General features: G+C 43.8%; 1 protein-coding gene across 2 annotated transcripts in view; it reads right to left on the reverse strand.

The window, feature by feature from the left end:
- The window catches only part of myo3a (myosin IIIA), a 55,616-nt gene extending 48,267 nt beyond the window's left edge, over positions 1–7,349 (reverse strand). For both annotated transcript variants that reach the window (XM_069159723.1, XM_069159724.1), the window contains exon 1: positions 7,295–7,349. In XM_069159723.1, coding sequence (XP_069015824.1) covers positions 7,295–7,323 — 29 coding nt within the window. In that variant the 5' untranslated portion in view covers positions 7,324–7,349. The remainder of the gene's footprint in view (positions 1–7,294) is intronic.
- Positions 7,350–15,206: the final 7,857 nt, after the last annotated feature.

Below are 15,206 nucleotides of genomic sequence, written 5' to 3' on the forward strand. Positions count from 1 at the left end.
ATCCCACAAAGCAACACCTTTAAACAGACCTTCCCATAAAAACCCTTTCAAAGGCTTCTGTCTTTCACAGTCTTGCATCCAACATTGTCAAACAATCACCACAACATTCATGAAACCAAAAAGTTAAAAAAAATGTTTAAAAAAAAAAGCAGTGGAATGAAACTTACATTGTTCTCCCATTAAGACGCGGGGCATTTTGAACAAAACCATTAATTAATCCATTTCTGTGCAAAAGCTGAGCATGGACGCGGTGGCAGGCCTGACCTGGCCTGGCGGCTGTGAGCGTAAACCACAGGGGAGGAGCTAACACAAGCTAATCTCACTAGCAATTCCCCCGTGCTCCTGCAGCGCTGCCGTTGGAAACCATCTCTAAGTGGTAGGAGACAAGGTGGGATTAGCAGGAATTAGCCACTGTTGCAGCATGAGCCTTTCCCCATATAGCCACCCATTCACACTCAATGGAAAGCTGGTTAAAGGCCCTCCAAACGCACAGAGATGCAAAAAAAAAAAAAAGGTCATTCCTCTTCTTTTTTTTTTTTACATTATCTGTGGTCACTTTTATTTGTGTTCAGAAAAATATATATATATATCCACGCAGGGTGCTATCTTTGACTCATTTCCTAGGATTTATTTTATCCAAACAAGTCGTAATCGCGATTATAAATCACTTGGGCCGCGCTACCGTGAATAGATCGCTCCACGCGCCGAGATAAGGGCGGGCGGAAGGGGACAGGGTTCTGCAGAGATATTATCAGTCATTGGCCATGCGGAGCGATTACACTCCGTGTACATGTACCCTTGTGTGGGTAATTGCACTTGTGTTTGCCTAATGTACAGTGCCTAAGTAATGTGCAGACACCTTCAATAATACATCACCGGCTCTATATGTGTCAACACGCTGCGACACATGAGACACGGAGGGCGAAACCTAAGGACCTCAACACTGGACACCTCCAACAGGAGCGCAGGCTTGAAGGAAATAACCCCTCGGAGGAGACAGCGTGTGTGTGTGTGTGTGTGTGTGTGTGTGTGTGTGTGTGTGTGTGTGTCTGTTTGTGTGTGTTTGTGTCTGTATTCATGGTCTTATCTAACCTTGTGTGCCCTGGAGCGGTGGCTGGCTGTCGCCTCTCATTAGATGTTTAGGCGATGTGGCATTAACCACAGTCTGTGTACAAGTGCACAAATAATGAAGCACTCCCGAACGACAGGGAATGCGTATTTACCGTATGAACACATGCGCTACTGTTGTTTCCAAAGAAATAATACTGAAAACTAAAGATGAATTAGGTTAACAAGAGTCCTCAGTGGTAATGCACTTTGATCTCGGTGATGTCTCAGCAGAGGTTTGGCCACTTGAAAAGGCTAATCTGTAACGTTGATGAGTGGGTTAAAGTTTCAGATTAACCTTGGCACAAACAAGAACCTGCTGGTCTACGAGTGGAGATAATCTGCCTCGCCAAACTCATCCTCGTCCAAAAAGCACAATACTCCCCACTTACACAGCATGGGTTTGGTAATTTAATACGGTGATCCAAATAGTTGTGAATAGAAAGGCACAGATTAAAAAAAAAAAACATCGAGCAAGATAATCCCATGTCAGTAGTTTGTAATTTGCTGTTTCCAAAGGGCATTTTAGATTGAGAGTTCAGAAAAGTACAAACGCCACGACATAATAATAATCCCCCGTTTTTACTGGATGATTCAAGTAAAAAAAAAAAAAAAAAAAGAATTACGAATAAAAATCTGGGAAAGACTCCATTACCAGCCACTAATAGTAACGTAACTTCTACAGAAGATAAAACCATGCCGCCCTTTACAGATTCACATTTTTTTTGCCAAATCAAAGCAACTCGATATTCATATTTACTGACCTTTGGTGGCGGCTGGTGAAAGAGAACAAAATGAACAAAGGCACATGGCAGGGAAGGATAGAGTCAAGATTTGCACACCTACACGCGTGTGCACGCACACGCAGCTCTGACGTCCTGAGCCACTCCCAAAGTTTGCAAATAAGGAAAAACCAAATGAAGTAGCCATGTTTACAAGTGGTAAGCCGATGAAGTCAGAAGAGGCACACACGTGCGGGTTCAGCCAAGAAAGCGCATCTATATAAGCTTTAGTAGCATAGTTTACTGACATAAAAAAAAAAAAAATTAAAAAATAAAAAGTCTGCATCATACTTACTCCTTTCTAAGTGCATGAACATGCTTGGGTATCAGTGGTGGATGATGGCGTGAGCAAGCGAGAGCAGGATTGTTGTTCCTTTGTGCCCCAGCCACCTCCGATGCGCGTCATACATCAGGAAGAAGAAGGAGCACTCGCAAAGCATAACAAAGTTATTAGGCGCAAAGTAATTCGTTTAAGTAATAGGTTTTAGCACGAGGACATCCGGGCAGCCGGCGAGTCTTGATCGTGTCATAAATTAGCCCGGAGAAGACACGCTGGCAACAGGCGGCGCGCAACGGATCGGCAGCAAGAGGAGCGAGTTGGGTGTAGCAGGCCATGACTGCACTGGCCTCGCTTCTCAGCGTCGTTCAGCAGTGTCCCGTTACACACACACACACTACACACACACACACACGCACACACACACACACACGCACACACACACGGGCCCTGCTGGGGAAAGAGGCGCCGTGGGACCGAGCCAGAGGTGGACCGAGGGTTCAGGTCAGACTGCTGAACCGGCGGTATTTAAAAAACTAAAAAAAAACCTGCTTCACATGATTTCAGTCTGTTAAAGAGTCAGCATTTTTTTTTTTTTTTTTTTTTTTAAATCAACCAATCATTACCAATCACGAATCACGTTTCGAGTCACGAATGACTAATGGGATCAAATTTTCTTCAAATACAACTTCACCTTATTTTGACTTGATTCTTGCCAAATTCTTTCGGTAGCCTATTTATCAGCTAGCCACGTTAACAAACCCACTATAACCCAGTTCAGCTTTTCGCTTTTAGCTCACAACAACAACAAAAAAAAGCAAATAACAACCACTATTTCCACATGCTAACTTGCAACCCAACTAAACCGTTTCATCGTGAACTGGCATCCTCCTGGAAAGCTAAGAAACAAGTAGCGCTCGCTGCAGACCTAATTTCACTGGGTCCGGAAAGGTGAAGCTGGAGGGTTAAGCCAACTGGGTCAAGCTCCAGGAATGTCCTTTGCAGTGAGCAACCTCTCATGCGAACACGCAAGGTCGTAAACACCTTTTGTTTTTCACTAGTACCTACAGACTGTATATAAAAGTGGACGTAGCTTCGGGGTCTGAAAAGGGAGCGCCAGTGTGAATCTGCCTTAAAGTGCAATACCACCGACGGCCTTTAGGGGGTTGCCTCAAAAAACAAAAAAAAAAAGCTCAAACTTCTCTCATTAAATACAAAGTCAATACATTTCTTCCACAAGGTATTATGGTGTCATTTGCTAATGTTTGTTTTTCCGGTGGTCCGTCTGGAAGTAATCACATATGTTAATTAGATATTATGCCTAAAAAATGCGGTGTGTTTGGGGGGGGGGGGGGGGTGTCTGTTTGATTGACAGGACTGTGTCTTGTTATTGGTGGGCGAGCTAAGCGTCCTCGGAGATCAAGTTAGATCCTCCCCAGCTCGTCCAAATACGGTCACTTCTGGCTTCAAAACAGCAACATGGCGACAGCCAAAATCCAAACTGAAGGTGTCGTAGTTCACAACGGTTCATAAACCAACGGGTGGCCAACAGTTTCCTTTGGTGCCTCACTGGCTTTGATGGAATGTAATGACTTTTATTTAGTCAATGATTACATTTTTGAAATGTACAATCGGAAATTGCACTGACGGTTTACGCAGTGGAAACACGTCGACCTTTGACTTTTGCAACTAACTGGCTTCCTAGAAGGTTTAATCCTTCACCTTAATGGATTCTTAACATGTAAAGCTGCACTCTGATTGGCTTTGCACGAAGCAAAATCCCATGACCTTTTCACACTTCAAAACATCATAAACACCGATTCAGTCAGAGACAACAAAGCTTTAACATGTTCGCCCTTTTAATTTCCGGAGACTCTGTCATTAGCGATGCTAATGATGTGTGAAATAAGTTATTTTGCTTTCAACCGTCCTCTTTGCTTACATTAATAATACCTTTGATCTGACAATGCACTGAACACTTCCAAACTTTTGCCCAATTAACAACCGCTCTGTGCGGATTTCATGCCGCTGTGACTTTACTCACTGCAAATTATTGATTCTGCTCAAACTGTCAGAAGCTAATTGCTGCAACAGTGAAGCTGATAATTTATCAAACACACTAACAGATGGTGCAGTGATTATAACTCCCTAAACACTCAGAGGCATTTCTCCCTGTGTTGCTGAACAAATCGGGAAAGGCGAGGAAAGGTATTCAGCTAATTGTTGTCGGCCCACCTAATTTCAACATCGGTATGCTTTACAGGCTCTGCAGCGGTTATAATATTTTAGTTTCAACACAATGAAGCAGACCTTAAAATAAAGACCTGATTTTATCCTTTAGAGCAGAAGCACCGTTCGTGGTTGTGTCGTCATTAACGACAAAAAGGGCCCACATTTCTTCGTGTTTAACGTCATAAATCCTCCACAGTAATGATCGTAGCTTCGATAAAGACCTAATGCTGTGTTAGAAATGGTAATATATCTAATATAGTTGTGTCCAGTCTGTTGACATTCATGTCCTTTCTGTACAATATTAACATGTTATATGTTAAGTTATGTTAATATATTGACCTACTTTTTACAAGACGGCATGTTTGGACATGCAATTGGACAGCCGATTATTTTATATTATATATTTCATTTGTTCCATTTTAGGAGTACATTTTGAATCTTGGCAACTATGGGCATTTGCCCCAAAGGAGGTGTCGACCTGATAATCCATAAACTATGGCCAAATTTAGATTGAGAGCAATAAGGTAGGAAGTAGAAGGAAGAAGAAGGAGGAAAGGACCACAAAGAGGAAGGAGATTTCAAAGACGGAAGAAAAACAAGACACCCGACAAAAAAAAAAAAAAAAGCAGGTTTAGAAGAGCTGCGATCTAATTTTTTTCAGAGATGAACTACAGGAGGGTCCAGCGCTCTGACCGGACAATAAAGCCTCATCTGTACTGCTTTTTTTTTTTTTTTTTTTTTTACATTAATATATCTGGGGACCGGTGACGTCTCTCTCCATTAACAACAATTTGTGAGTCCTGGTGCCGTCTTCACCCTCCATCCCCCGCACCGATGACCCCCGCGCTCTCCGTCCGGGAGGGGGCCCTGCGTAATCAACGGGCCGACTTAAGTGTGGCTCCCTCAAGCATGTCCTCCAGGCTCGGGCGACCGCGGTGCACCAACCTCATTTCCTGCTCCGTTGCTTTACAAATGGCTCCTGGAAGCCGAACCAAGAACAAGAATGGAGATGCAGTGATGGCCATAATAGTCATATGATTAGAGTTGGGCAAAGGTCCAAGTCAGCGTGGAGACTCTCTCTCTGCCCCCCCCCCCCCGGCCTCACTGTTTGACCACCTCGATGACAGAAACATATAAATGACAGAGGACATCTATAGAACTAAATGATCTTTTTCAAAAATATTTCTTTTAATCTTTCACGGTTAACAAAATCCAGTATAATGATTTTTTTTTTTTTTAATTTTTTTAATGGATTTTGTAATCTCCCAATCAGATTTTGCCCACTTTAAAGATGTCAAGGTCAAATTATAGATTGGTCCACCTCTTTGATGGAAAAGTGAAATATTTTAACAACTATTTGCTGGATTATAATGAGATTTTCTACAAACATTCATGGTTCCCAGAGGATGAATCTTACAGACTGTTGTGATCTCCTGACTTTTAGTCTACCCCCCAGTAAGCAAAAATATCCACTTATCCGACCATCCATCTCAACATCGAGTGGAGGGTTTTACACAGAACGATTGATCTCCTGACCTTTCCCGTGGACCACAATAAAGTTGACATTTCTGGTTTTGAGTACAAATTCGTTAACTAATTGGATTATAATGAGATTTTCTACAAACATTCATGGTTCCCAGAGGATGAATCCTACAGACTGTTGTGATCTCCTGACTTTTAGACACTGTGTGTCGACCTTGTGGGCTTATTTTTTTCATCTGGAAATGAATTTTGATATGACCCTCAATTTGATATGATGAATATTACATTTTATAACCAAATACCTGCTTAGCATGCTAACGTGCAAATACGAGGGCAAATCAAAAGTGTTTAGAGACTGCTCCTGTTGCGCGTGAACGGGGCGCAGCAGGAGTCGGTGGTAAAAATCGCACATGAGCCCCCACCAGTGGTGACAAATCACAGCCACTGTGAACCTAAGAGCTACTGACATGTCAAGTAACGTGAAACGGGACATGAAATGAAATGCTGCCCAGATTTTAGAAGAAAACAAATGAAGAAAATGGACGGTTAGGAAAAACAAAAGTACAAGTACAGATTTAATAATCGCTGTGTACTATATCGGATTGGAAAGATGTTTTTGCCACCAAGAAAACATCAGAATTACTTTTGCCAAACCTGCGATGGAAGTTTCATGAACACATCTAGGTCATGTTAAGAACTTCCTCACGAGTGCGCCGTCTTAACTAAAGACTCTTCTTGCCAAATATCAAATACTGTATAAAATATTGGATGAGAAACCATGTGTGACACACGGCCAAATGTGTGACGCGTTACATAAGCAGTTAATAGGCTTAATTTCCTGACAGGTAACCTACATACTGCTCTCTGAGCCACAGTAGTCTCAACAGCATGAAGGAATCATCCTCTCCGGCTGAAGCTGTACCGACGAGATATCTCATCGTATGACTCGCATAAGATGGCTGCACGATCAAATAATCCTTCTCGCATACTGTAACGTCCTTCCAGTTTGATTTTGGCACATGTGCTAATTTCGTTTCCTTTGAGTTTCTGCGTGTTTTGACAGGCGTCACAAAAGCATAAAGATCAGCAGAACTTTGAAATGAAGATCTGGCGACTTTGTGATTAGACGGGTTTTTTTTATGAATCGTGGAAATAAAAGAAGATGTTCATTCAGTGTTCTGTAAGTAAATAAAAAAACAAAACGTTGATCTTTCAAACACGTTTTTACACACTCTCTCTAAAAGCTTCATTTTCATTGCTTTCATAGTTCAGCAACTCTGAGTGCATCACCGAACGATTATAGAAAACCAAATAATTTGCCCAGAACGACACCAACAGACATAAAACGACCAAACTAAAACAGATATTTAGGTAAAAAAAAAAAAAAAAAGATTTAATGAACAAAGCGTCTTACCTGAAATTAACGAAGCTCTTTTCGGACATGTTTTCAGCCAACGACTCTGCTGACAGATAATTGGTCAAATGTGTTAGGATTCAGAACAGCGGAGGTGTTCGGCACAATTATGTCGTTGAAAATGAAGTGGCACTGGACTGGCAAGAAAGTCATTCAGCTTTGTCTCCCTTCAGCCCACTCATTAAACTCCTGCATTGTTCCTGTATTATATACATCTCAGCATTTGGGATTTTTGTGGCTTCAGGGCAAAAAACATGCAACATATTAAGGGTATATGAGAGCACGTAACTTAGACATGTAGGAAACACTACAAAAACAGATTTAATAATTACATTTCTTTTTTTACTTTCAATTTCACAAAGAAAAAGACCCACTCATGTCCATAAAAGCAAACCAAAAAATATTCGCCATCCAATCTGTCCTGCTTTAGAAAAGCACCTAAATCTTTGCGTGACCTCAAACCTTCTGCTCATGTGGACACGTTTGACAGCGGGGTTTTTTTTTTTTTTTTTTGCTGGGCCGAATGACAAGCAGCAGTTCATGAAGGTTGATTGATTGATTGATTGATAAGGGTATTGATTTCTCACACTCTTTGTGTTTGTGGCATGCGGGAATCGATATCAGCCCTCATATGGTTTCTGTAACCACCGGAGCGCGTCCTGCTGCGTCCTGCACCACCGTGACAAGGTTACGGATGACTTAAATGAGGTTGACTTAATGTTTTTTTTGTGTCACATCCCCGAAACCTCTATCTTTGTTTTAAATATACAGAATTTCCTGTCTATTCACACGTGGGCTGAATACATGTCAAGGAAACGCCAAACTCGTCACTCAAACGCCTTCTTTTTTTTGTTGTTTTCTGGTCTCGTCTATTTTGCGCGTCGCTGCCAGAACAAACAGCACAACATCGCGCCGCTGTCCCTTCCTCTGCTGCGCTAATCACTCGGTCACACGTTAAAAGCGCTGAGCTGAACACTGGCAGACTGTCGGACACAATCAGGCAAAAATCAGAGATCACTTCAAGGAGATTTAAGGAGGGACGCTCTGACGGGTCGACGCCTCGCGCGATGCAGACCAGCGGACGGCTGGCTGGGCACGCGGCACGGACCGAGTCGACTCCGTCTGTGAAGACTGATTGAATAAGGCTACTGATGAGGCTATTGTGGCCACGCGGCTACGTGGTGTGAATGCCTGACAAGGCCCGCGGGTGCCGTCGGTGACTGGCTGCCATTGTGGCGAACCGCTGGGCCGTGACTCACCCAGCTGTGGTGCGTAGCGTATCGTGAGCCGCTCAAATGAGTATTGGGATTGTGCAGTTGATAGAAAGATCATTAGCCTATCATCGCCTCCACCATATGCATGCACGAAGCTCCATTTTGCGCCGGCCTTTTTTTTTTTTTCTTCAGATGACCTCGCTCGTTATAACCTTAATGTGTGCGTTCTGGGACATTTTACGGCTGCTTTGGTACACGAGTGAACTGAAAGATATTCTTCTTCTGTCCTTTTTTTTTCTTTTCTCCGTTCTTTGTGCAGGACAGGCTGTGTTTTCACCTTTTTTTTTTCCTTTCTTTTTTTTGTTGCAGGGCAAACACACCTCCAGGTAGTAAAAGATTTAATAAAAATGTTTCCATAAATGTATTCAAAATAATGCAACACGAGCTCAGCACACGGTAGCTAATCTGAGTGTGGAAACGGAGGACCATCTCCTGAACCTCGGTTTGCATGTGATGTTAATGGATTTGTTGTAGTTTGTGTGATGTGAGTCGGGTGAATGGCAGTGTATTTATAGCAGCCTTTGATGTACAAAAATTGAATTCTCATTTTGATCTCTATAATTGCAGATCTTAACGCGGGGCTTCTTTGAGACATTTGTTCGTAGGCACCCTCTGCAGCTCTGAAAATGTTAATTTGACCTATTCAAGGGAAGTGACATTCAATTTGTGTTTAACTATTTGTGTTCTATAAATGCAGAGAACAATAACCACTGTGTGCATTCAGGAGGGATTTAAAATCCAATAATCCATTTTTTTTTTTTTAAAGCTAAATGTTAACATCGGCATGCTAATGTATTTGAGCAAAAACATTGATTGTTTTAAGGCTTACAAAAAAAACTTGACTGCACCACAGGTCTGTCAATCAAACAGACACGCCCCCCAAAACATACTGCTGTTTGAGGCCTAATATCTAACTAACTATGGAATTATTTTCAAATGGACCACCAGAAAACGAATAAGAAGGCGTGACTTTAGCAAATAACACAGTTATGACTTGTGGACAAAATGTTTTGACTTTGTTTTTAATGAGAGAAGTTGAATGGGAGTCTATGGAGCCAGAGGCATTTTGGAGCTGACCTCTAGTGGCACTCAGTGGTATTGTTACTATAGTCAACCCTTGAGCGGTGGAAGATTATGTGGAAATCGTGATGAAAATATTATATTTCTGTTAGTTTAATTCAGCTGTTTTTATACAAATGAACAGAAATTATTCAAACGATTGTTCAACATGTTTGCAGTGAGCTGAAATAATTGTGATCAGGCGATTATGTAATAATTGATGTCAGGTCTCGGTGCAAAATCAAAAGGTAAGGAGTTACAATTGTACAAATCGAAAATGTGTGGGGGGACCTAATTATCTGAAGGAGATTGCAAGTAAATCATTCAATAGATCAACTGACAGACGAACATCATCCTCAGAGCCACATTGTTAGCATTGCAAAGTATTTAATGAAGCCGGTCCTGATGTAACCAAAAAATAGCAAATTAGCCTCGGTGGCTACGCATGTACATTTATAAACACCGGTATTTCAGTGAGGGCATCAAATAAATAAAAGTTCAATGAGAACAATGAAAAGTTTTGACCGTTTCTGCCGACTCCCCCCCCCGTCCAACTGAAGTACATTCAGCGGGGGTTTGTGACGCGATGTCCAGTGACTCATCGTCAAAACAGAGTTCATCCCGTTCACCGGTGAAGATGAGTTGTGTAACGCGGTGATGCAAAACGCCCTCTGCGGCTCTTCAATATTCGTTTCAGTCCCCTGCTTTATGAGCAGGTCTGTCTGTTTGAAGTTCTGGTTGACGAGGTCCTCGACTTATCGAGGTTGACGTCCAAAACAAAACTGAAGTTGGCCTCATCGCAGGTTTAAAAATAGACGGGTTTTACAGCCAAAATGAAGCACTGCGTTAATTTATGGCGACCAAACCAGAATATTTCCAGAGGCGCATCCAGTGCTGCTCTTCATATTTCACTCGACAGTAACATCATGCAGCTGGATGAAGGTCGTGATGTTGTTCTTGTTCTCTATTTAGGGCTCTTCTGGACCATAAGTATGTCGGATGGACACACAAGGAAATCTAACACGATATGTTTGTTTGTTTTTTAGCCACAAACCGTTTCTTCTCCTCCTGTGTCAAACACAAGTAATAACTGGAACTTAAATTTTAAAAAAACAAAACAGGTTTGACTTTAGTTACCCTCCAGAGTTTCACTTTGAGTTTCCCCTTCCTCAGTGTATTTTGGTTTGTGCTGTCGGGACAAACATATTGAACGCGCTGACTAACCAGCTTCTGCTCCATATGGCCGCCGACACGGTTTCCCCGTGTACCGAGCTGCGCTTGGCAGGCTCAGCGGGCACAAAAAAAAAAGTATCAGTCCAAACCACAGAGTACGCAGAACGACACGTGTATATTTGCTCGAAAAAAATCTCTGCCGTCTACGGATGCATGTCCTGGGAATCTCTAGAGGGACGAGCAAACGCCTGAAAACAACAGGCAGATTTCGTTTGGGAAACCCGGCACGGCGTAATTAACATCTGTTACGGTAATAGAGGTCAAGTAGGAGAGGTCACAGAAAAGCCCAGCTTTCCCCTAATTTGGCTAAAATCCCTCCTTGGTGAAATGGTGAAAATTACAGGCAGGCAGTCGAGGGGCTAAAGGATCCTTTCCCTGAATTATATAATCTTTCTAAAACACGTCTTTCTCGCTAAGCTTCCACTTCCTAAGACGCTGCTTCTAACCCGCGGGAGACAGTCGAAGCGTTTCCCATCCGTCTGAGTCTCCACATAATATGACGGCTCTGATCGCCGGTTAATGGCCGGTAGCATTTTAGTCATTCCACTGTCTCCCTTTTTTTTTTATCCACACATTTGTTATCCCGTCGTTAACCCCCACCCCTCCCCCCCCAACCCCTCCCCCCCCCTCCCCGGGGGGGCCGACGGGACTGCGTCTCTTGAATCACCTGAATCAAGCAGCCCTCTCATGCTGAAACACAAAATCCGCCCTAAAAATAAATCTCTGCTGCACTATCAGGCCGACGTAACCGAAACAACATCGTGATGCGTTTACTGTCTGAGTTGTGCATCCGGTCCCCTTCGAATTGTTTTTGTTGTTGTTGTTCTTTTGTCTGGTTTCGCCCCGCGTCACCGGACGATGAGCCGACAGGATTGGAGGCCCGGGGGTCGGGGTTCCTTCACACTGTCATCTTTTGCGTGTTCTTCTACGTCACACACCATCATCTCCTCGCGTGAGTCCACAGTTTACCATTTTTTTTTTTTTAGTGGGGGAGGAGGAACGAGGGAAAATATTAGTAACAAATGGATGCCTATGGACTTTTACAGCTTCCCTCTTTGTTCTGCTCTTTGGGAGCTTTAACCACTGCTGTTTCTATCGCCACCATTTTTCCCACAACACACCCGAACCTATTCGAGCTTGAAGCGTTTACATCGTTTTTGCTCTTTCGTGTCCCGTGAGGCTACGCCCGTCTTATCTGAGGACACCTGGGAGGTGCGGGGGGGGGGGGGTTACAGACCGAAAAACAGTCAGTGCCTCTGACCCTGAAAATAGAGGTCGTAGCAGCTTTACATATCTCCTTCAGTGATGGAGAGGCGCAGCCGCGTGTAGGTGTCCTACACAGATCCTTTTTATGATACATAGCAGGACTGAGTGCAGCCATCTTGTTTCTCCAGGAGAAAATCACGCCCACCCCCCTCCTGTCCCCACTGGCTATATGAAAGGGGCCCATTGGGGGGGGGGGGGGGGGGGAGAGAGACCAGGCTTTGCTTTATAGGGTCCTGGTTTGCTCAGCATACATTCTGCCCCCCTCTCTCCCCTCCCTCCCCCTCTCCCTCCTGTGCATTTTAAGCTTGCGAGACTATCATCCAGCAGCTCCCAGTAAATTCTTATCAGCGGCAACCAGACGGAGTGCACACCCACACTACACCTCGAGACTTGTTGACTTGAGTGGCGCTGGCAGAAAGGCCCGTCATTGTGGAGAGGTGCTGTGGTTTCAGATTAACATCTCCCATCTTTTTATATTTTAGAAGAGAAGTCTCATTAATGACTGTTCACTGGCAGGATTTACTTGTCGGCACGGACAGCTTGAAGGAGGGGAGGGGTATGAGGGGGAGGGGGGAGGGGGGTCAAACATGGCATTTTGCCTGGTCAGGGTATTTATTTTTTTATAAGCAGTTGTTTTTTCTTATGTTCACATCGCACGTCTTTGAATTAACACGCATTTAATAGTGAAGCTAACCCCCCCCCCCCCCCACCCCCCACCACTGACGTACTGCTAAACCCATTAGACTTCATTTTAAATCAGCTGCAGTACGGTAAACTGCAACACTGAGATACCCAAAACATCAAACAACACCGTCCTCTAGTGCCTCTCATCACTCGCCGCCCTGAAGCAGCGCTGGCTTGTCATCCGGCAGCGTCGTGCAATTAATAAGGGTCATACGTTACAGCTGGGAGAACGAAAGAATAACAAATATGCCCAATTAAAGGCTGAAGTTGAAACTGTGACTGCACGTTGACGAGAACTGTTGCCGACAGCTCCACCGGCCTGTCACGTCGCTGCGGTAAAAAAAAAAAAAAAAAAAAGGACAAGAATAGGCATCCAACAGTGCGCAGACTCCGGCCCCCTCCTCAATTCTACCAAAGGGGTAAATACCCATAATGCACTCCTTGATGCTTTTGTATGGAGTTGGCGTCACGTTGGTGCTCTGACCCACTCCCCCCCCCCCCCCCAGCAGCCAGCAGGTTATTTTAAGATTTCATTAGCGGGAAAGACAAAGGGCGAACAAGAGGTGAAGAAGCTCGTACCCACGTCTGAAACCCAAAACCGTCTTGCTCAATTTTTTTTTTTCCCATATAATGAAAAATGAGACCGGTCTAAACTGTCTTTAACGAAAGTGAAGCTGGTCCTGATGTAACAAAAACAACTATCCCAAAGTGATTTAATAAAAAATAAGAATAACCTAATCTGATTTGGTTTAACAAACCGATGGTTATAAATGACAACATGGTTTCTAACATGGCAGCAGTTTTGTTTTTAGAAATGTGCCGTCCTGCTCAGAGTTACACGAGAAGATCTTTAGTAAACTCACAATAAATAATCAGCAAGAGCCAAAAGCCAATTAGCTTAGCATAGGAAAGAGAGCACGAACGGCTGGCCTGGCCCCGTCTACGGAAACACCCACGGGTTAGCAAGTTAGCTTTTCAGTCAGTGCAAAAAAAAAAACCAGTGTAAAAAGTCTTCTCTTAAAAGTAGTTTAAAAAAAAGTAACCGTGTCCAGCCGAGTTTACGGTCATATGTTATTGCTCTCAGGAGCCGTGCATCAACCTTGGTGCTCATCTAACTTGCAAAATGAATGAGTAAAAAAAAGAAGTTAAAAGATTTACATAGTTTATGAAAAAGTAAAAACAAATAAAAAAAAAAGAAGTTAAAAGATTAACAAACAGGCTGTCTCACGCACACAAACATAACATTGCATCATTATCTTTTTTTTTTTTTTTTATTCGAACGCCAAATGCTCCGATTTAAAATCTGTTGGACTTTCAAACAATAGGCCCTAAAAGAAACAACCAACAGGAGCTGAGCTCTGTTACTCAATATTCAGCAATAATCTCTGTAATTGTACCAGTGATGACATTACGCTCAAGAGATCTTTTTGCTATTTCGGGACTCGTGATCCTTTATATAATATCGGAGGCATTACACAGCAGGTCTGGCACGCCCCGCCAAATACAACAACAAAACATAAACCCCGGCTCATCCCGACGCTCCGGTTCAAACTCATTTTACTTGCACCATTAAGACAGTGATTGGTGATTATTACAAGCTACTCTGGGCGAGAACGTCCAGATGCTCTTTTTTTTTTTTTCCTAGTCAAGGTCAGGAGCATCAAAAGGTGGACAGCGAGGAGGAGGAGGAGGAGGAGGAGGAGGAGGAAGGGGGCTGAAATTTTTGTACCCACCAGGCACTTGGAGCCTCCACCAGTGACGCTGCACCCAGCAAACCAGAGGAGAGCCACAAAATGGAGTCCCAGCTGGCCCCACAGTGGTGGGAGTCAAAGAGCCGGCGGGGGTGGGGAGGGAGGGAGGGAGGGAGGGAGGAAGGGAGGGAGGGGAGTGGAGAACGCTTCAGGCTCGATTAGGCCCACATCCCCCGTCTCCATCTTCGGCTTTTGGCTCCATCACCCCGAGTCATTAGCTCTGAATTCACAGTTGCCACTCTGGAGTATTAAAGCAGCTGCAGCTTTGGAGAAGGTGCTGACCGACGGCGGGGCGACGTGCTACACGAAAAGAAACAGCCAGACACCTTGAATAATAACAACCTTATTCTGGTTCGGGATTTGCGAAGGAAACCTGCATTTTTTTAAAAAAAAAATTTTAAATATCATCCTGGTGACAAGCAGAGCAGAAGTGACATTTGCATGCCTGAGGAGGCGGGAGGAGACGAGCGCCGGCAGAGAGACGCACACCCACCCACCCTTTCTCGTTCGCTTGTTTTACCTCACGCTGCCGTGCGGACCGGCGAGCACCTGTCCCCTCTGGCTGTTCAAGACAACGCCGAGGGGAGCTTCGAGGGGAGCTTCGAGGTCGCTCGTCCGAAAAAAATGTTTCGGCACCGTCCGATC

Source organism: Embiotoca jacksoni, unplaced genomic scaffold (assembly GCF_022577435.1).
Source record: "Embiotoca jacksoni isolate LCO1_2020_lvr unplaced genomic scaffold, fEmbJac1.0.p SCAF_25, whole genome shotgun sequence".
Classification (NCBI taxonomy): domain Eukaryota; kingdom Metazoa; phylum Chordata; class Actinopteri; family Embiotocidae; genus Embiotoca; species Embiotoca jacksoni.